At 40.1% G+C, this 23,570-nt stretch overlaps 1 protein-coding gene across 3 annotated transcripts in view; it reads left to right on the top strand.

The window, feature by feature from the left end:
- zgc:171482 (zinc finger protein) overlaps positions 1-23,570 on the top strand; it is a 109,820-nt gene that overhangs the window by 68,454 nt on the left and 17,796 nt on the right. For all 3 annotated transcript variants that reach the window (XM_041788911.1, XM_041788912.1, XM_041788910.1), the window contains 2 exons: positions 3,408-3,665; positions 15,880-15,976. In XM_041788911.1, coding sequence (XP_041644845.1) covers positions 3,408-3,665; positions 15,880-15,976 — 355 coding nt within the window. The remainder of the gene's footprint in view (positions 1-3,407; positions 3,666-15,879; positions 15,977-23,570) is intronic.

Below are 23,570 nucleotides of genomic sequence, written 5' to 3'. Positions count from 1 at the left end.
CCCCATTGAACACTTTTGGGATCAGCTTGTGCGTGCTGCTCATGCCTGACAAATGCTGGTTGAAGATTGGGATGCCATCCCACAGCAGTGTGTGACCAGGCTGGTGACCAGCGTGAGGAGGAAGTGCAAGGCTGTTATGGCTGTGTATGGTTCCTCCACATGCTACTGAGGCTCCTGTTTGTTAAACGAATAAATTGTTAAATTGACCATATGTCTTGTTTTTTTTCAAACTTCAATCATCCAATCCACCAAACACCAAACAAGAGTCAATGGCAGAATCAGCTGTTTGGTATCGGCAGAGAAGATATGGCAAATACTTGATGTGTGCAACCCACATACTCAGCTCTGCTGCTCATCCCACAAATGCATGTTCCATATAAATGTGGCACCATTTAAAAGGGAAATAAACAGGCTTTCCAACGGAATAAGATTTATTGCCAAGAAGCATTGTTACAACAAAGAAATAATCTACCAAACACAAATTTCCTTACTTTTTGTGCTAAGTTTAGATGATAACCTTTAATGAAATGCAAACCTTCATTTTCATCCGTATATTATAACCCATCAGAGAAAATGCAAGATGCACTGGTGCACCTCCAGTAAGTTAATTCATTGAAGCGTGCTGTTTTATGTTCAAATTGAAAGTTCTTATGCCCTTGTTAGAATATTTGTTTCAGTTGCTTCCTGCTGCACATGCTTGAAATTTATGATGACAATGGTGATACATATCATCATTTAAAAGTCTCCTCACAAGGATTAAGTGATGTGATAACAAAATATTGGAGTGAAGCTGGTGAGGATTTGTTAATATTTCAGTATTACGATGACAGAAGCATGTAACTGTCATGTGCAAGTATCAAATGATAGGTCTTCAGGACAAAACATGTCGTTTTTTAGTGGAGCAGAGCAAAAGAACGTTGGAACTACAGTTACCATCGGCCCTTGTGTACCCATCAACCTTTGTGCTCCACTCACTGACTTGATCTGACATCACAAAAATGGTGGATGCTGGGGCGTGCAGATGTCGTAGTGGTTTTAGATGCATCCCATGTGTGCGGGCGGCCAGGGTTTGAATCCGGCCTTCGGCCCTTTGCCACATGTTGCTCCCAGCTCTCTTCCCCGTTTCCAATTCCATCCACTGTCCTCCTCTATCCAATAAAGCCACAAAATGCCCAAAAATAAATCTTAAAAAAATGGTGGCAAGGGAGAACTGGGTTAAAACGTTTTTGAGATTGCATTTTGCTTTCCTGGTGTTAAGAAATAAGAAAAAAGAAAAGGTGACAGACAAACAAAAAACAGTTTGCAGATGCTGCCAGAATGCGGTATCCCAAGGGGGAGTACAAGTAACATGAGGAGCCACTTGGCAAATCATCACCCCACAAAGATCTGCTAAGATGCAAAGAGCAGAATCTGGCCAGGACAAAAGACACTTAAAGAGACGTTCACAATCCCACTGCCCCACAATAGTACAAGGGCACAACAGATCACTAAGTGTATCAGTAAACATATAACCAAAGACCTACCTCAGCCCATGTGATATTTTGGTGTATTTGTCTCTAATATTCATTGTTCTGACACAAATTATACTTTTTTAATTCACTGTTTAAAGATAAGATATTCCTTTATTAGTCCCACAAGGGGAAATTCCAATTTAGAGCAGCAAGAAGTATCTTAGACAAAGCAGGCCATTGGCGACAGAAACACAATAGAAATAGAGTACAAATAAGAGTAGTGTGGCAAGAGCACTATTAAAACTATAAAAATAAGGAATATAAGGATGTCAACTTACAAATTATAAATAGTATTTACAAACAGTTATGTACAGGTTGGGTATTTTACAGATTGGGTGTGGTGGAGATATTAATATGTACACCTATATACAAATATATATATACAAACGTGTACAGATTATACATATAAATTAGTTATTGCACAATTACTAGGAGCAGTTTCTGTTGTGGAGTCTAACAGCTGCAGGAAGGAAAGACCTGCGATACCTCTCCTTCACACACTTGGGGTGTAGCATCCTGTCACTAATGGAGCTCCTTAGTGCAGTGAGTGTGTGTTGGAGGGGGTGGGAGTTGTCCATTATGGAGGACAGCTTGGCTGTCATCCTCCTCTCCCCCACCTCCTCCACAGGTTCCAGAGGGCATCCCAGGACAGAGCTGGTCTTCTTTATCAGTTTGTCCAGCTTCTTCCTGTCAGCTGCTGTGATCCTGCTCCCCCAGCAGACCACACCGTAGAAGATGGCCGAGGCCATAACAGAGTCATAGAAGGTCTTCAGGAGTTTCCCACTGTACCTCAGAATAATCCACCAATGCACTGTTTCAAAATGTCCATGGATCTGAAGACTTTTTGAGGGGCATGGACCTTGCTGTTTGGGCAAGGGGTCCTCCTCAGAGACTGTTTTTGAGTCGTCAGTTTATTGCAATACTATTTTTGCAGCCTATTCATATTCAAATTTCTCTTAAATATTCAAATTGATTTTATTTATTTCATATAAATAAATAAAACAAACTAAAAATCTATCCATCCATGCATTTATCCTCTGGTTCTTGAAAAAGTATTTTTCAGACAATGTGGCTCTGGGTAAAATTAGGTTAGCACTGTAGCACTGCTCTGGAGTCTTTGACACATGTAGACAGAAAATCGGCACATTTGGACATGCCATCTGGCATCAGAAGCCTTCACACACAGTTTGGCTGTAGACCTAACACCCCCTCCCTGTGTTCAGATACACACTTTGAGCAAAGATGACTTCTTCAGTATACATACTGTACCTTAAACACTCGCTCATATAAGAGCAGCCTTTCCTACAGCTTCATTCATGCACACACACACGTAAGCCTTCACACGTTTTCTCAGGCATGGATTTGCCCTCCATTTGCCACCAAAACACACAGACACACGTGCAGACTCACGCACACATGCAGTCTTCCCTGCGTGTCCTGTGGACATGTCAGGGCCTGTTGGCTATAAATGGGCAATCACCATGGTAACCCGTGTCATGTCACGAATAGCAGGTCACCTGGAAGTCTGCCATTCCTCTCTTTTTTTTAAATTCCCTTGAAGACGAGAGGAGAGGGAAAATGAAGCAGGAAGAAGTCTGATTGCTCTCCGTCAGTTCAATCTAAACCTGGAGCTTTTTAATCTAAGTTTATGTGTTAGAATGTACTCAGGATTTCATATGTTTGTAGAGGACTGACTGTGAGCAACTGAATATGAATGACTGATATTTTAATGTTAATGTGATTTCATGAAAATATTTTGATTTCATTTAATTTCTCACCTTTACACTCCATTCCCCTTTGAATTAATATTAATCTGCTCCCTCATTCTCCCTTTCCCAATGCTCCCTCTGCAAACCCTCTCTCCCCACTGCTTGTCTCTACTTTCTATCTGTACAGATTCCTCTCCTTCCACGCCAGTGCCCACAGACCCTGCTGCGTGCCCCCCTCCTCCCCACGCCCTGCCCTGGCCCATGGGGGTTGTCGGTGGAAACGGCGGGAGAGAAGCAGGGAAGTACTGCTGCCTGTGTGGAGCCTGGTTCAACAACCCACTGATGGCCCAGCAACACTACGAGGGGAAGAAGCACCGCAGGAACGCGGCCAGAGCACGTCTCCTGGAGCAGCTAGCAGGCAGTCTGGATGCCACGGAGAGCACAGGTCAGCCTCTTGGCCATAAACCCGACATGAGCGAAGTGACAAGTGAAGGGCAGGGGGGTTGTTAGGACTTTGTAAGAGGAAAGGCGATAAGGGGGAGATCATGTTCAAGATCAGTGGCAGTGAGACATTTGAATTGCTCATATGCCTTTTAAAGTGGTGTACATTTCAAAGAAGTTACACTGATCTAACCCACACTAGTAACTTAGATATAATTAGCCCTATCAACAGCTTAATATAGGATAAGCATCTAATACATAAGGACAAAAAAAGGGTTTAAAATGATGAACACATCTCTTAGTCATCCTTGAACCATGTGTCTTTCAATTAAATGAATCTACAGCTTCTCCTTAGATCAACCCTCTTTATTGTTCCACTGTTAATATATTCAATAAACAATTAATGCCCCACAGATGGCTGAAATACCTTCCTGTAATTATATTAAAATGCAGACTTATAAAGTTTTATTGTTCAGTTTGAGGGCTTTGGTAATATACAACTATTTTGAAAGAAAAAGCCACCAAATGAGTCAGAATCTGAGGTCATTTAACAAAGAGCATTATGCAGACATTTGGGCTTTAAGGCTACAAGTTTTAATCACTGACCGTACAAAACATGAACGTAGTCTCAGTTGCATCTAAAAACAGTCAAATTCATGACAGGAACGTTGTGTCAGCATGTGTGATGTGATGCTCTGTACAGCATGGCTAACATTAGTAGCTAGCGCCACCAGCCTTTGTTCCTTTTTGCAGAGTAGTATTGTACATGTGGCCTCTTTGTATGCCATTTGAAAAGTTACAACTGAGTTCAACCCTCGACAGCCTACATTCCACTTTATTTACATTCATTACTTAAAAAACTGTTACACTGCGGGGTTCCCACTACATGCTCACTGCTAAGTTTCTGATGTTTACATCCAGCAAAGTGCCAGGGAAGAGCTCAGACAGGAAGGCAGCTGCCATTAACTGAAGTTACAGCGGCTTCTAGTGGCAGGAGGTTCATCGCAGTTGATAAGACCATTATAGACCAGGATTTCAATCCTGTGTTTATATTTATAGGTAATCAGTTTATTATTATATGTATTAGTTTATTTATATATTGCAGGTGCAGCTCAAAAATTTGAATATCATGAAAAAGTTCAATATTTTTTGTCACTCATTTCAGAAAGTGAAACCCATATATTATATAACTCATTACACATAGAGTGAAACATTTCAAGCCTTTATTTCTTGAAATATTGATGATTATGACTTACAGAAATAAAAACCCAAAATTCAGTGTCTCAGAAAATTAGAATATTGTGAAAAAGTTCAGTATTGGAAAGTCATGGTGTCACATCCTAATCAGCTAATGAACTGAAAACCCCTGCAAAGGTTTCCTGAGCCTTTAAATGATCTCTCAGCCTGGGTCAGTAGGCTACACAATCATGGGGAAGACTGCAGACTTCACAGATGTCCAGAAGACAGTCACTGACACCCTCCATAAGGAGGGTAAGCCACAAAAGGTCATTGCTGTGCTGTGTCCAAGAATATTCATAGAAAGTTGAGTGGAAGGAAGAAGTGTGGTAGGAAAAGGTGCACCAGCATAAGGGATAACTACAGCCTTGAGAGGATTGTCAAGCAAAATCCATTCAAGAATTTGGGAGAGCTTCACAAGGAGTGGACTGAGGCTGGAGTCAGCGCATCAAGAGCCACTACACACAGACAAATCCTAGACATTAGTTACAAATGTGGCATTCCTCCTGTCAAGCCACTCCTGAACCAGAGACAATGTCAGAAGTGTCTTACCTTGGCTGTGGAGAAAAAGAACTGGACTGTTGCTCAGTCGTCCAAAGTCCTCTTTTCAGATGAAAGTAGATTTTGCATGTCATTTGGAAATCAAGGTCCCAGAGTCTGGAGGAGGAGTGGAGAGGCACAGAATCCATGTTGCTTGAAGTCCAGTGTGAGGTTTCCACAGTCAGTGATGATTTGGGCTGCCATGGCATCTGCTGGTGTCGGTCCACTGTGTTTTCTGAAGTCCACAGTCAATGCAGCCATCTACCAGGACATTTAAGAGCACTTCATGCTTCCATCTGCTGACTAGCTTCATGGAGATGCTGATTTCATTTTCCAGCAGGACTTGGCACCTGCCCACACTGCCAAAGGTACCAAAAGCTGGATCAATGACCATGGTGTTACTGTGCTTGATTGGCCAGCAAACTGGCCTGACCTGAGTGGTTCATTTATCATCAAAATCAAATGTTCTGTTTATCTCTCTATCTAACACCTAAGTTAAATTTAGACACATCTTATTCCTCTGCTGGTGCCACAGTCTAATATTTGCATGTGGTCATCTGAGGTCAGAGGCCCCTCATATTACAGCACAGCTTCACACTTGTTAGTAAACACAGCAATGTGTGGTAAAGTAATGGCTCCTGCTTATAGCAAACTTAGCTAAATATACACACCGTGCCAACAGTTGAAATATGAGTCCCACTCAGTGACACTTGAGGAGTCAATAAGGTGTTTAAGTAAACAATTATGCTGATACTGTTTCCTGCTTTAGCTAATTAATCAGTAAAACTAAGATCAAATTTCAGTTTCCATATTAAGTCCTTGGTCTTAATTACTATTTATGTCTCCCTCTGCCTCTTTAATCCTCCTTCTCCCACACAAACACATTCAACAGTACAAATTTAGCAGTAAGAGGAAAGGCATCACTGCCAGAGGGGTATTCTAATAAAATTATTAATAGTGTTTGGAAGAGATATTGCCTTCTTCATCTGGTACCTACCAGGGATATCGTCCACCATCATCCCACTGCAGCACGTACATGCAGTGTCACACGACACCTCTGCAGCACAAAAGTTCGATGCATCCTTTGCACAGACAATGCCGCTGCACACATGCAAATCCTTTGTGAGCCAACGCCAGGCTGTTCATTTTGTGCTCCAGGTGCCATGACACAAACCATCATCTCAAGAAGCCAATCATATTAAAAGCATGAGTCATGTTGCCGCCTACACTGGCTGAGAGGCTTTAAGAGGTGTCATGTTGGATATCGTCCTCCATGCATATACTGTGACCCAGATCCCACAACCTCAGCTGTTTTTTGGGCAGATTTGATTCCAAATCTCAGCATTGAACCACAGAACTCATTTTTATTTTTAACATAAACACATACTGTATAAAAGCCAGATTTTCCCACTGCAGAATCTTTAAGCCTTGTTCTTTTCAAGGGCCATGAACTGGTCTAAGATTTCAAAGTGTGCCTGCGGCTGACGGGATCTATTATACGTGCCATCAATCATGCGTTTGTTCCAACGTCTTTAACAGGAAGTGCATTTCCATTGTCAGTACTTATTTGTTCTCCACTTAGACACTTTTCCATTGGTCTAAGATTCTCACTTCTGATTGGCTTTTATCACCACTTCAGGTGTGAAGTCACAGGTGTGCTTGGTGTAATCTCTGAGGGGGGTTGAGGGCAAGGCTGCAGCTGAGCTCAGAGAGGGAGGAAGAGGGTGAATGATGAATTTGGTCTCAGCCAAATCCTGATTTTTCCTCTGTTCCTTTTTGTTGTACCATTTTCTCTCTGGTTCTTCATCTTCTACTGTACTCCATCTACCATTCTTGTTTGTTGTTGCCATGGTGTTACTGTGTGTAAATGTGTGTGTATGTTAACCACTAGGGGCTCCGATCGCTCCTCGTGTCTCATCTGTCATCCTCATTAGCCCCCCAAAGAGGCACAGGTGAATTATTTACACACCGATATTTCCTGTGTCCCAAAACTCTGGCTGCACAGTTGGCCCTGCTGTATTGTCCGCTTGTGTCCCATTGATTTAACTGACCTTTAGTTGCACTTTTATATTCTTTCCTTTCCTCTATCTCCTGCCCCCACATTCGCGCACTCACAACTGAAACATATCACAAATCCCCATGACATTTATATCGACACCATTTCTTCCTCTTGGATTTTTCTCGTATAATTGTGCAGACAGGGCACGGGGGAAAATGACGTTATTTTAAGCAGTTAGGTGGCAGACAAAATCCTGGGAGATGGATTACAGAGGTGGGCGACTGAATTCTAGTGGGGGTGGTTACTAAGGAGAGATGGAGCCCGCCTGACTCAGCTGTGTCTTTACATAAATCACGACAGGGGTAGAAACCCCTCAAGACAGAGCCGGCGCGCTGTCTCCTCTCTCCGGAGACTCAGCAGAGAATTAGAGGCAGTGAGATAAGTGTCTAGGACTGAAGTGTGCATGTGCATCTGCGCATGTGTTTGTGTGAAGAACCGTGAGAGGGTGAAGTACCAGCAGAGAAAATTGTGTGTAATTGATGACAGTGCCTGAGTTTGGAGACAGTGCTGACCTTGCCTCCCATGAGACAGCACACACTGTGACACCATCACACAAGCAGGCTTACATACATACACACATAAACAAGATTTACTGCAGGCTCTGCAGATCTACACAACAAGTACCTACACACAAACCGGGTCAGGGTATTGAAACTCAATACATTGAAACACCAACCCAACACTGTGTGTAACAAGTGTCCCGTAGCTGCTGAAAATTTGCTTCAGATTGTCACATTTACAATCGATGTTCCTGGATGTTTATTTAGATATTCTTAGGTTGAGGTTAAAAAACTTCTTTTAAGATTATTCGGGGTGTTTTTTTACCTTTATTGACCAGGACAGCTGAAGAGAGACAGGAAATTTGGCGGAGAGAGAGTGGGGGAAGACATGCTCTGAGCAGCACCAGGATCAGGAATCAATCCTGCAGCCTCAGTATATGGGCGCCTGCTCTAAAACCTGAACTTAACAGGTGCCCAAGTTAAAGAACTTTTATGTGAACCATTGACTGTATATAAAAATGTACTACACGTCTGGTCTTTGCAGTAGGGATCGGCTGGTGGAGATACAGTATTGACATCCCACATCTTCTGATAATCAAAGCTTAACTTACTGATAAAATGTCCAAGATCCCTCAGGTCGATACAGTCCACAGCAGAGCACATTCTTGTGTTTGTTGTGGTGTAAAGCAGATTCTCATGGTTTTTAAAACTTCAGTGACTCTTCTGTTAGTGTTTTTGTTACATTTCCTCTTGTGTTTCTTCGACTCTGCTGGTCTGGCACATGCAGTGCTGCAAGAGCCACATTTGTCATTGGAGCAGTCTATCATGCAGTTATACTTCTTTTTTTTAACATCAGATAACTAATTGACAGAAAACTTAACACAAACCCTTACATATATGCTAATGACTCCCTATGATGATAGGAACCATAAATGAAAAGAATCTATTTGATGTGTTTTGATTTTATAGTTTGACTCATGTCCCATCTGTAAACATGGAGGAGGTGAAGCTTATTACAAGATGCCATTAGGGGGGCTCAAAATATTTTTGGCTTCACTCCTGGAGAGTTTTTATGTTGACAATCTTTATATGCAGTCTGTGAAACTAACACAAGTCTACTTGATAAAATCCGGAATTTAATTTTTTTACACAAGTGGAATTATTTAATCTGACATGCCAGATAGACTTTTCATATATCCTTTTCATGGATATAATTCTCATTCATCATGGAAGCCTCCCATGCAAAGCGTTTGGGAGGGGCAGGAATAAAAAAAAAAAGAAATCTCAGAAGGTGACTGGATGGATGTCCTGTCTGTCACATTCATTGCAGCTAATCAGACCAACAAGACAAAGTGAGGTTATACACATGCACAGCTCTGGTACAAACTTGGGCTTGGCAGGCAAACACTGCTGTGACTTTTGAACAGTGGAACTTAATACCGCTAGAACTTGTGCTGAGGCTGATTGGGAGAAAACAAAAGTGTCTTCACTGCAAAGAGAGACTTTTGGTGTTGCTCTTTGCTCTAGTTTGACTGAAGAAACATGGCACTATGCTGCTTTTCTACAGCTACATGCAAGCTTCTTGCTCCAGTAGAGCAGCCATTATATATACAACTTAACCCCACCCGTAATGATCTCAAACCCATGCTAAAGAAGAAAACATCTTTTCCATCATTAACAGCTTTCAGTGGGAAGAAATTTGGTCCAATTCTGTTAAAAAATGCTGCTGTGGCTACATACAAGCTAATCCCTCAAGCACTGTTTAAACGAACTAAACTGTATATACCATACAACAACCCCCTATACTGGTAACTTGCAAATTCATGCTTAAGGAGCTTGGCAGAAAAGCAAAAATGCCTTTTCCATCATGAAAATTTAAAGAAATGTGATCCAGTTCGGATAAAACTGCAGCTATACTAATGCTACATCCAGGCTAATTACTGCAGGGGTGGCAGCCATCACTTGTTTTTTTGTGTGTGAGGGTGGGGTGGGAGGTATTTTCAGAAACATGAGCATATACTGAGTTTTATCTGGTAGAAACACACTGACAGATTACAGATACAGATAGATTCAAAAATGCATATCTATACTTGCAAGCCTATGCTTTTGTCAATAAGTCACATTTTAGAGCAGCTGCAGTTATTTTCCTAACATTCTTCAGATAACGGCTCCTGCAGCCTGGCTGTCATTTGGAAATTCTTCAACATAATAGGTGCAGCAACACTAAAGTTCAGCTCTAAACCTTGGTATTTTTGAGAGGTTTAGAAGTGCACCACTTTTGTGATCAGGTTGTAAGCCTTGAAATGTTTTTAGACAAGAGTGAGGTCAGGTAAGGAGAGAGTTTACCATCAGAATACTGTGTTGCTCTCTAGATTGACACAAGGACAAGCCCACAGAGGGATACAAGTTACACTGACAAGTTTGAAATCTGTCACTTGTGATAAATTTCACCACCTTTTGCATTTTTCCCTTCTACAAGGAAGCCTAATTAATTATAGCCTACTGTGCTGCAACAGTCAGCCTGATACCATCTTTTTACTGCTTCACCTCAGAAATGTTCTTCATGTCTGATTAACATGACAGGCATTAATTGGAGCAGTTTTGTGAGTAGCATTCAGAATTGTATTCTATTGTGTCATATATAAACATTAGGTACAGAGCTTTGTTAACCATATCAACCCTTTCCTCATACACATAACATAGCCATTTAACAATGGGCGCAATAGTAAACATATAGCTTGTCAAAACAATCCAAACAGTGCAAGATGCATGGCACGTGTGTAAGACACTACTGTAACAGATACTTGAGAAGTACAGAGAAAAAGGATTTACTGATAGCGTAAGGTAATGATAAAGAAAATATACATGATTGACTAGCCCTAAATGTGCGGCCCACTCATGTATCCTGAGTTGCCCAGCCATAGTCTGTGAAGGAAACAGTCAAAAAGTTGCCTCCTTTCTTGACTTAACACCTGCTAAAAGCATGAGTGTATTTTGATGTGTTAAGGAAAGGGAGAAAAAGCAAGCCGATGCACAAATGTTCCAAATGTGGTTCATTCTGGTGTAGTTTTTGGCCACTCAAAGCCCTTGGGGAGCAGCAGAGAAAGTTCAAAAGGAAAGCTTTTCATTTTAAAAAATTGTTGCTATTCAAAATATGAATGGATTGATAAAATGAATTTATAGCTCAGCTTTTTTGGCATTTGTAGCTTGTTCTGGTTTGATGTCTTTTAACTTAAGTGTAGTGCTCCAGTCTAACAGTTGTAATCTGTGTTGTTCCCAGTAACAGCAGGCAGCTATCTGAGTGAAAAATAAGCTCTACAAAAAACCCTGTACAATCTACCTGCTTGGTCAAAACTTGAGAACTGAATATTTCACTCAAGAATTACTGAGACTCAGAAAGAATGCCCAGAAAATGTTTTGTTAGATACTTAGAAGTAGAGATGCACCAATTGTGAAAACTAAAGGTAGACCAGGATACCAGTTTAGCTGAACTAACGGTTTTTTTCCATTACTTCTTTGGGTGTAACCCTCCCACTATGTCAACATTTTTTTTGATCATGAAACAAGTCAGAGTTTGTCCAACAGGAGACTTCTTCTTCCAAATACAAAACTCATCTTTGAATCAGCAGTTGGTGAAGCCAGCATCAAATTGATGTGACACAGCAGATATAAATGCATTCAGAAAGGATCAGAGCCCATACACTTTTTGACATTTTATGTTGAAACCTGATGCTACAGTCATTTTTCTCTGATTAATCTACACTCACTACCACATATGACAAAGTTAAAACAGAATTTTAGATACCAGTCACCTATTTTACAAAGGCCCTTCTCCCCTGATTACTCAGTTTGGCCAGGCGACCAGCTTTGGGAGAGCTCAGGTTGTGCCAAAATCCTTCCATTTGAGAATTATGAATGCCACTATCCTCTTGAAAACCTTCCATGCAGCAGGTTTTTTTGTAGCCTTCACAGATCTGTGCCTTGACGCATTCCCATCTCTGAGCTCTGGAGGCAGTTCTTCTAACTTCATGGTTTGGTTTCTGCTCTGATATGCATCGTCAGCTGTTTTTCTATAGAGAGGTGTGTACTTTTAAAAATCATGTCCAATCAATTTATTTTACTGAAGATGGACTCCAATCAAGGTGTAGAAACATTTCAGCAATGATCCAGGGAAATGGGAGGAATCTGAGATAAATCTTTAGTGTTGTTGCGAAGGGTCTGAATACTTATGTCAATGTAATATTTCATTTTTTTATTTTGGGGTACTGAGTGTAGATTAATGAGAAAAAAAGTGATTGAAACAATTGTAGCTTCAGGCTGCAACATAAAAAAAATTGCAAAAAAGGGAAGGGGTTCTGAATACTTTCTGAACACTGTGCATTAGCTACTTATATCTGTTGCTGATGACCAGAGTTAGTCAGCAGGGCAGATATCAGACAATACTGATGTTAAACAGAGGCAGCGCATATATGTATACTCAAAAGGAAAGGCAAAGCAGTTACTATTTTCTTTCACCTTGATGACTTCTTATTCCCTATTTGTATTTTTTGTGCCCCAAATTTTTGCAAAAATCCATGACTAATTGTTGATAAAAATGTGACATGTTCAGTTACATTAAGTAATATGAAAAGCATGAATCTGTGTGTGGACAGAGGTAATTATAGTTTCAGTGAGAGGTTTTGTCTTTCTTTTGCTAAAGCTCAGGCATCATTTGTACCCTGATATCAAACAACACTCAGCCTAAGTGTTAATACTTCCTTAAAAGCTCACAAAGAAACAAAACCAAGTATTGCGCAAGTAACAGATTAATTGGGTAGGATAAGACAGAATAGCCAATTACCAAATTTTCCTCCTGGGGATTTAATGAAGTATTTCAGATTGTGATAAAAATACAAAATAATGAGCCAAACAGTCAAAAGGGCAAAAAAGTAAAGAAATCTTAGAAGAATGTCATTTTATTCAACAGCAGTAGCTCAGGAGGCTTCTCATCATCTTCTTTTGTGTTCATGTGTTTAGTCTTAAACAGATGGTGCACACTTTATTTGTGTCATAACTGCAGCAAAACTAATTAGTCTCCCTGTAAGTATTTTTACTAAGTAATATTCCATAAGGATTCATCTTTCTCTCACCCAGAGCTCAGCCCCTCTCTCTCTTATATTATTTGTGATTTATTCCTGGGAGATGTACTGTCAGGCCTTTGCTGCAGACTGTTGGTTTTGATTGCATCTCAATGGACTTCTTTTTGGATCCAGTTCCTGTTTAATCTTGTAGAGCACATGGCAAACCTACATTGTACCACAGAACAAAGGCTCTGGGGTAGTAAGAGGTCTGTTATCCTGCTTCCACGGTGAATAAAATTACCATGAATATCTCACAGTGAGATTCTCAGATGCTTTTGTCCCATAGGAGAGGAGCAGAGCTAACTCAAACTATTTTAAGTAATTTTGCCGATCGATGGTGGTTGTGCAGCGGTGCTTTAGCCTCATTTATCCTTCCCTCCCACCACTGAACCAACAATGTTCCTCTAAGACTAGATTTCACTTTCTCTGGCGCTGGCCACCACCTGAAAACCCTCCGGAGAGTCACAAATAAAAGACGCTGCAATTTGAGCTTGGCAGGCCGTCTTTATGGAACAAGCTATGAGCATCATGCTCCAAATGGGTCATAAATGTTTTTTGAGCTCAGGCTAAGCTAAAATACATCATGTTGAATTTCAGTACAACAAGGATCTTAAAAGGAAGACACACAGAATGCAGCTCATTACTTTTTTTTGACAAGCATTTAGTCGTCTCCTCCAGGGGGGCCAGAAATGCCAAAAAGACTCTTAAAGGACAACCACAAACAGCTCCACACCCACTGCCTCGGCTCATCTCACCCCCTCTTTTCTCTCCCTTCCCTGGCATATCTCTGTGTGTAATTAACAGGGCTTAGAACACCCTCACAAATACACGCTGCATGCTGTCACTCCCATTGCACGCACACTTCCCCTGCATGTAATTACCATGGATTAGGGCACAATGATGTCTTACGCCAGAACTGCTTTCCTAACCAAAAAGCTGTGTCAGTGCATGTGACCATGCTTGCATGTTGGCTTTTATAAAGGCTGGTGAACATGAACATTTCCTGGCGTAGACACAAGCTGCAGCATATTGTGCGTCAGTGCTGCACGGTCGGACGGCGGGGAGGTGGCATCAATCAGGCTAAAAGCAGGGAAGCTGCCTGTGTGTATGTGCGCAGACACACATGCGCATGCAGCACACTTAATCGTGTATACAAGAAAAGACCTCTTTGTGTAATCCTCGCAGCAGTATAGAATTACGGAGGAAGGAGAATGAGAGACTTATCATTCCTTTCTTTTCCAAATTATCTCTTCTTCAATTAATGGCCTTTTCATTAAGACAGGACAGAAGTAATGACATTTTGCTAGTCTGAATGCATTATCTGTCTTTGCTCCCTTCAGCTCCTAATAGATGCAAATACCAACATTTATGCCAAAACAGTGCTTACTCCAGGCAACTAATTCAGTTGTGGCTTTTTATTGTAAATGACTGCTCGTCCGTAATCACCCCTGAAGCTGGCACAGACAACAAGGAGTCGATCTGCCACATTATGCAGCTCCAGCCCGGTATAAATGACCTCCCACCATTCCCTCTAACTGTATTACAACTTCATCTCCCAACACACTCCTCCAATTACCGCCACGGAAGGTCAAAAGGTGATGGAATACAGAGGCAACTCATAAATCTCAAGGACAGTAATGACAGGAGGGAAAAGGGCACCTACATCCACACCTGATATCAGAAACCACACCCAGAATCCATCATCAAAAAATGAAATTATTACAAAAGAGACAAAAAGGAGGCTGCATGGACAGGCTTTTAAGGTGGAAATGGATTCAAGCTATTATTTTTTACTGACCCTAAAGCGTCAAGGTTGTTCATCTCTGCTCCAAGGAAAGTTGTGCAGAGACGCCGCTGCACTGAGCAAAATGGGAGACAACAAAAATAGCATCTCTGACAGCGAATACACAGCCAATCATGTCATGCTGCTGATTGCCCCATCCTCATCGACACAGAGCATTTCCTCCGCTTTCTCTGCCCTCGTGAAAGACAGAAGATTTAAAATCAGTGCTGCTGCGGTGTGGTAGTTAACGCATGCATTAAAGGATGTTTTTTCAGAGGAAGATGCCCACATCATGTTTTCTGCTGTGGTCATTAAACACCAGCATGCATTTTACATCACTTCTGCAGCGAGAAAACTCATTATCCTTCCCAATGTCTTTATCTCCTCTCCCTTTCTGTACACATCTTGTTATTCTCCGGAAATTTGCTCGTTTCCTTCTCACCACCTCTATCTCAATCCTCAACCACCTATTTTTGGGTGTTCATCTCGACCACCTGCAAACCCTCTAATTAGTTCACATCTGTGTCTGAGGCACGCTATTTTGAGCACGCATTCACTAGTACAATACAAATGTGCATTCACACTCTCAGCACTGCACATACACACCACCTTGTTCTTTTTCTCACCCCGTACTTCTCTAATTCCTCTCACCCTGCTAAAGTTTCAAAAGAAAGGAATGAAGGCAGTGATCTAAGGATCTAAAAATGAACTGACTTTCTGCTAATGATCAGTTTAATCAAATCTTCTTCTCGATGCACTCTAATTAGAAAAATTACCCGCCACTGCAGAGAGTAAAAATAAGACAGTTATTTGGTGTCAGCTCACAGTTTTATTGTTGCTCACACTGGCCTCGATGCTGCTGCTGCTGGAGCTGATTCAGGCAAGGATGATGATTTGGGATTTTAAAGATGTTTACAGGCTTTACTTATTGAGATTGCCTTTACAGTAACCTCTTTACCTTTGTGGTTGTGTCTCTGCAGGTTTGCGCAGTAGTTACTCCTGCAGTGTCTGCAGTGTGGTCCTCAACTCCATCGAGCAGTATCATGCACACCTCCAGGGCTCCAAGCACCAGAACAAGTGAGTACAACAAGTTTCTGTTTGTTTACACAGTGCAACTTTATCAAATTCAAACAAAAACAGATAATCCCACAAGAACACTAGCTTCTAGCAGCAACTGGCCAGATGTTTGGAGGTGTAAAAGTACAGTTTTATGTTGTCCTCTTCATTTTTTTCTAAACTTTTTAAACAACATTGTGGGTAACACAACAAATCCACAGAGGAAAGACAGCATGAGAATGTGCATCCTTAAGCCGGGTTTCTACAAAACGCTGCTTCAAGGATACAGAGACACACGGGACAGAAACCCTTCCAGTTACAGAGAGAGACGAGGGATTCAGGATGCTCGTGTGCCTGTGTTTGGTGAATAAAGCATGCAGATATTTTAAGACAGAATCTTTTTCCTGATTTAACTTAAGTGATGCATGTGAACACATGCAGAGGTTTGCATAATCATCTCCATTAGACACTCCTGGAAAAATTACACTAAAATGGTATAAACCTGTCCTGCAATCAACTGCCCAATCGATACAGGAGTAGTTTTATCCAACAACTTTCATTTGTATTAAATATTTGTGGATTTATTTATGTATTAAAATGTTCAAATCAGCAGCAGAACAGCATTTGTGTTCGGTGTGTTGGCATAGACCTCGTAACTAGAGCCTAACCGATTGACCGTTTAATCAGGCCGATTATAGCGTATCACAGATTAATCAACATCAGCCAATATGTAGCTGATATATTATCCCTTAGAGCTCACGTGGCACTGATCCGTGAAAGCTCTGTGTTGTGCCCTTCTAATCATGTCTTCCAAGCATTCGTAGCTCAACATTTTCTAGTGAGCCCGGAACTTAGCTGACTTTCTGGAGTCTCTAAGGACATTGTTGTCCTATACAACAATACGTGACACAGTTTATAAAAACGCTGATACTTTTGAACAGTAAATCATAGAAACTTACTCTTTTTTTCCCCTGAAAGTTGACCATTTTGCCGTTCATTTGCTACCATCGATCTTTCTGTAGCTCTGAAGGACGCCGTTGTAGCGAGCCCGGAACTTTGGTGACTTTTTGGGGTCTTTGGAGATTAAATCGACAGCGTGACATCCAATCATAAGCGTCTGTTTATCCATTTTTAATCCATTTTCAATCATGTACTTTGACTTTCTTCAGTGGGCAACCATATTTGTTGACATGCAAAGCATTGTGGGAGTTGCAGCTGACCAGCGACTACTGTTTAGAGGAGTAGAGACGCAGGAGTAGAGAATTAACAATGATAAATGCAACCGTTAATGCACATGACCACCATTATCTAAGATAAGACTATTATACAGCATTTTAAAATCATATAAGTTGCATCGTTGTGAAATAAAAGATAATATAAATATACGAATTTGTGTTCATGTACAGTATATATCCTGTGTAGGCTATATCAATGTTCTTATTTCATATATCGGCGGATATATCAGATATCTGCTTTTTTTAGCCCCCAATATTGGTATCGGCATCGGCCCAAAAAATCCCATATCAGTCGGGCTCTACTCGTAACTCCTTGCAGATCAATTTTAAAGTATTGATGAGACAGCAACTTGGGGTGTATACACAACTGGAAGTCCAGACCAAGGTTCATGTTTTGTTACCCTGTATATATTTGGTTTGACTGGTTTTGGTTCCAGCCCTGTGACTTATCAGTCCAGTGTGTACTCCGCATCTCACCCAATGATGAATAAAACTTGCATGACAAGTAAAATGGATGGATGGATGGATGGATGGAAATTTTTGTAAACCAACTAACAGACTTCACATGGCAAACCTACGTGATATCATCAACTATGCGGGTTGCATGTCTCCATCGGTGAATAATGAGCATACTTTGTATATGAAAAAAAAACAGTCATTTCCACTATTGCATTATTTTTCATTTGTTACTATAAACAGCATCAACTGGAAGAGCAGTACATAGGCCTAGCCTGAGCCTATGAGTTTCCTCATCAGAAAACAACTTTATTGTTGTGGACCGGAAAGGAGAAGATAGTATACAATCTTATTCAATTATACAATCATGTTTTATATCATTTGGATCATTAAAACTATTTTCAGCTGATACACCAAAGCCCTCTCCTACTTGTATAACACTAAGTAATGTCCCTGGCAAAAACTGACACAAGCATAGAGAACAAGAGACAACAGGTGGTGAGAATATTGGTGGAGTGACACTTTTTTTCACAAATGATGCAAATAAGTATGGCTTGCCATTGTGTTACTTCTGTTACACTTAATTAGCTATTTCTAACAATGTTCAAAGATGTGTGTGATCTTCATCACTGGCCCCATGATATTCATTTTGAAAGACATGAAAGCTTATTTGTCATAAACTTCATTTTACTCACAACACTACACCGTATGTAGGTAGGTATGACTCTAAAGGGGAACACTTGTGTAATGTTGTAGATGCATGAATGCTGATACCAGGATACACACATTTATGCATCTGAAAAGTCAAAAAGATATATGACACAGCTCAACTGTTGGACCCTGATACACATGACACAGGTCTGACTGGGGCTGAATGATTTGCAAAAATAATCTAATTGCAATCAATTGCAATTGCAATTTAATTTGCGATTATCATTGGGTTCCTCATCTTATGTATTCTTCTACAAATTCAAGCAGTAAATCATTCTATATTATAACTTACATTCAGTCAGGAACATGCTCATCATACATTTAACCATTTTATTGCAAAATGAATACTTGGCAGGAGAGGCTCTGCTCTAAAGATATCCTCTGGGTTAGTCAAGCAGCATGCTTGACTAACCCAGGAATCCAGGAAGTGCACAGCTAGAAACCCCCATATGGATAAATATATAAAGGACAATGTGTACTGAAAACAATTAAATTATTTAAAGAAAATTAATACATAGTAGCATGAATCTGAATATGAGGGTGCAACAAGCTTTAAGCTATAAAGGAGGCAGCTGGGGGGGAGGAGGTGAATTTTCACCAGCAGCAGCAGTGTGGTGCATCAGCACTGATACAAGGAGGGATTAGTAAAAAGCAGTCATATTTAAATGAACCGCTGTGCTGACATTTAAAATATTGCTACTTCTGTGATTTGGAAATTGCAGCAGGCCATATTGTGATTTAATCTAATTTGCCATTAATTGCCCAGCCCTAGGTCTGACTACAAGATGAGCCAGTTAGAGCCTAATAAGGCATTAGTATTTAGACAAGAACCTTAGACTTTGACTACACTGTATGATAAAGGAATACACAGGTTTCCCTGTTATTTTTTGCTTGTATTTAGTAGTGCTGGATGCATAGGAGCTATAAATTTGCAATATAAGACAAAAGGAATGGTGCAGAATACTTTCATTGGATGGGATTTCTTACTAGTGCATGAACAAGATATACAGAGAGAGCTGGAGCAGAATGTGAAAGTAAGGGCTCGGGACTAAGGATGTCCCAGTGACAATGCAAGATGTGCTTTGGATGAACGGAACTCCTCCCGGCAGGGATTGTTTAATGCATGTATATGAGCTTTGTCTTAACATATGTGTCAACACTATGGCTTAGAAAGTTACATAGTGAACCAGCTCTCATTACAACAGCAGATCTTCATGGTTGTTACAGGCTGTTATGAATTCAATCTCCCTAATATCAGCCTCATTCAACTGCATTTAAAAATATCTGAAAAAATGGAATTTAGAAGCCAAGTGGATGATAGGCACTGATGAAAACAATACAGATGAGTCACACATAATGGTTGCATGATTATACATGGACAAATGTTGTTACTGATATTCAGTTAAAGTGGGTGACATAGAGTGAACCATCACAGTGGTTGTTTGGGCTGGTGTTATAACACGTCTGCCACGTAATATTTGATGGTGTTTTTCTAGCAGTCATTAGTTTCCTGTGAGACACATCCAATTTCAAGTGCTACCACTGCAAAGGCATCATTTAGGTAGACATAACAGACGCACTACCAAATAAAAAAGCAACTTTTCAGGGAGGGGGTCAGTTGAGATTCTCTTTGGAGCAGCTGAAAATGTTTTTTTTTTAATATGGTTCATGGACGATGGCAAGTCTGGATCCCTGAAAAAATTGTGAAGGACAGCCTGAGATTTCATTATATTCTCAGAGAAATAATAATACATAAAGAATGCCTGTAGTGGTAATTTCAGGACTCATTCTGAAAGATCCTGAGTCAGAGCTAAGGAAATCATGTCCATCAGCAGGAAAAGAGCATGCTATGGACCAGTTATGTTTCATGCATTTAACATGAGATAGCCGTGAGCATTGCTATGGGCTATGCTCTGTGCATGTATGGGTCTCTTTCAGTTCAAAGCAGTGTGGTGGAATGTGAATGTGGTATATTTGGAGCTTTTGCCACATAAAAGGTTACTTTAGGATAATAATTTGGTGTTGCTGTTGCTGCTTCTTTCTATTCATATTTTTAGAGAATCCTTTCGCTGAAATGTCTGAACTTAATCTCCCAGGGGCACAAGTTGTCTGGACTGCACATACCAAACTTTACAACAAGTTAACTGAGAGTGGTGGGTGTAGTGAGAAGAAAAAAAACAGCAGTAACAAGACTGAAGAAGGCAGAGAGGGAAGAAGTCAGGATATTCAGAATGCCTATATCTACTGGTCTCTGTAGAGATGAGAATTATGTTATAATCTATGGTTATAATAAAGTAAATACTTAATTTACACTACCTATAATCAGAAGTTTTTTCTGCCCATCACACTCCTCTAAGGTTGTAAAAATACCTCAATACTTTTGATAATATGTTTAAAAGAAAAAAGTACTTGAAAGCCTTAAATAAACAGCAGATCTCAAAAGCTGCTACAAAGGAATTAGAAATTAATGCTTATATTGCACAAAGCATTGGCAGCATTTTGTTGAGTGAAAATTTGCTTGCAATGTTTCTGGTTAGAAACAAAAAACTTCCCAATTTTGGATACCTATGACCTCTATTTGTGTTTCTTGGTATTAAAACAGGTATCATTTTTAGTAGCACTGTGTCTAGAGTTTGGGTATTGTGACAACCCTGCAAACTTTATAAGCTTAAGTTAGTCCTGCAGCTTATGAGTCAAAGAAGCAAAACTGTGATAGAGCGACAAAGAACCCTTTGACAAAAGAACTAGACCCACTATCCTGAAATGAGGCAGGTCAATGCACAAATATGAAGACATGAAAAAAACTTTTTAAAAATAGGTTGGCCTTTAATTATTAAGGACATTGGATAGAGATGGAACCTGGAGAGAGAGTGGGAAATGGTATGGAAAAATGTTTTGAATTGTTTTGAAGATTTGTTAAATGATCTTAGCTCTTAGGCCTATATCATGGTGTTTTGATGCTGCAGTTGCTGCACAGGTCTGCTCCATCATACACCGTCATAACTTTCATAGCAGGTGTATTTGTGCTGCATGTTGACTAAGCTGATTGTTGTCACAGCCCTGTCTTTCTTTATAAGTTTTACAACAATAAATCTCCCTACAACTGACTTGATTCATTGTACAGCTGAACTGAGGCAGGAAACTTTAAGAATAAAAGCATTCTGTAAACAAGGGAATTTTCTCCACAGAAATGCTAAACCAGGCTTTTACTTTGAAAAGCTAGAGGTGCACTCGTACTGTGTAATAAAAAGGAGTGCCTACGACTTCCAATTCATGGAAATTCAGATTAAATCGCAATATGGCCTACAGCAATTTTCAAATCGCTGATGCTGCAATATCTTCCTATCCTGAAATGTGTCAAAAGACCAGTTCAATACTTTTTTGCAGCGGCAGCAGAGACGTTATGCTCAGCAAAACTATGCTCATGCAAACATCCAAGAATATTTTTTTTTAGAATAGACTGCGAAAGTGCTTTCTGTATTTTGTGTGTTCAGTATATTCTTTCTTATTAAAAATAAGATATGAAATGATCATTCCCTTCAATGCAATCAGTCAAAATAATTGCACTGAAATATTCTTTCAAATTTGCAAGTAAATTGCAAGTATAACAAACCATGAGAAAGTAGCAGAAAAATCTAATCATGTAATTCATACTGATTTTTGCATCATCTAATTTAATCCTCACATAAACTGTAGACGTTCATGTTTAATCTATTCAATATTGGGTTGTTTTAATACACACTGATTTATTGCCTGTGTCTGTTGAAAAATACATAGGGGTGAGATACTTAAGAAAATAATGGCACCTGCTATAAAATGGTTAAGGTGTAAATAGGGGTAATACTTCATTTTAAATGGGTTTGCATGAAGAATACATTTTTTGACAAAAGATTTAAGATTAAGAAATGAATAATGTAAGCTGTTTTCTCCAAAGCTAATGTTGAGGTATCCAGAAACAGTAACTGGACTTAAATTATGAAGCCAAAAACACTAAAGGTAAAGGTTTATTTAAAAAGCATACAGTCAGATTTTTACTCCTGCAGACAGTGCTATCACTTCTTTCAGAGAGTTTCATTATGATCTGCTGGTGAAGAGACAGCGGCAACTATCAGTGCCACATACTGAATTGGAAATTAATTTTGATGTTTTAACTTGAGTAAAAAACTTCATAAACAGAAATGAATTCAAGACACTGATTTCTTTATTGAGGCAAGTTGCAGACCTTAGATGGAACAAAACATGACTGAAAAAGAGATAGGGAAAAACAAACACATTGAAAACGCACCGAAATAAACAAGGCTTGGAAGACGTGTGCATGAATTTTATTTTACTCAGTTTTCACTGATAACGTGTACATTTTGGTTACTCCTTTTATTAATATATTGAGGAATTTACAACTTTTCATGAGGAAGCTTATTGTTGTGTCCCAAGATAATAGGATAACTAAATCAAGACCTTGAGAAAACAACCTAGAGTCCATTATTACAGCAAGATGGAGTGAAATAAAATGTCTAGGTACACATTTTTCTTTCTCCCAGGCACACATTCGTGAGCCACTGAAAGCAACTCCGTGACCCACTTTTGGGTCCCAACCTTGCAGTTGAGAGCCACTAAGCTAAACAATACAACAAGGCTTGAGAATGACCAGAAGAGTCATTAGTATTGTAAAAAAGGGGGCTGTTGAGGCAGGGGGAAAAGGTTTTATAGTGTTTTTTGGTGAAACTATAGGTCTCTGTCTGAAGGTTGATGTCTGTAGAAGACGACACCCATTATTTACTGCACACTGCTCAACTAGATACTGAATGCTTAATACTCAAAGTCAGTCTGGCCGAAAGTGTCAGCTAAACTGTTAAGAAGTGTGATTGTAGAGATGTATATCTGTGCACACAGGCTTTAAATTGTGGGGCAAATGATGGCTCATAACTCTGCTTTTGGCAGTTTTACTGTCGTAAAGCAGAAAAGAGGGCAGACACAGTGAAAGAGTCATGTTTATGAGAAAGAGAAAAGGAGAGTAAGCAAGACTGATAGACACAGGAGAGACACTTATGCACCACAAACACAGAGAGACAGATGGTGAGAGAGATGCAGCAAGACAGAAAGAAGCATCGCGTTTGAGGCAGAGGCAAAAGGAATAAAAAAGGGCAGAGAGATGGCAAAAAACTGGGACAAGGTTGATAAAAAGAGACGGACGGACATGGAGGAAAGCACTAGTA

This window comes from Cheilinus undulatus, linkage group 6 (assembly GCF_018320785.1).
Source record: "Cheilinus undulatus linkage group 6, ASM1832078v1, whole genome shotgun sequence".
In the NCBI taxonomy this organism is placed as follows: domain Eukaryota; kingdom Metazoa; phylum Chordata; class Actinopteri; order Labriformes; family Labridae; genus Cheilinus; species Cheilinus undulatus.
Note: the sequence above shows the minus strand (reverse complement) of the source record. Positions and strands in the feature narration are given on the sequence as shown.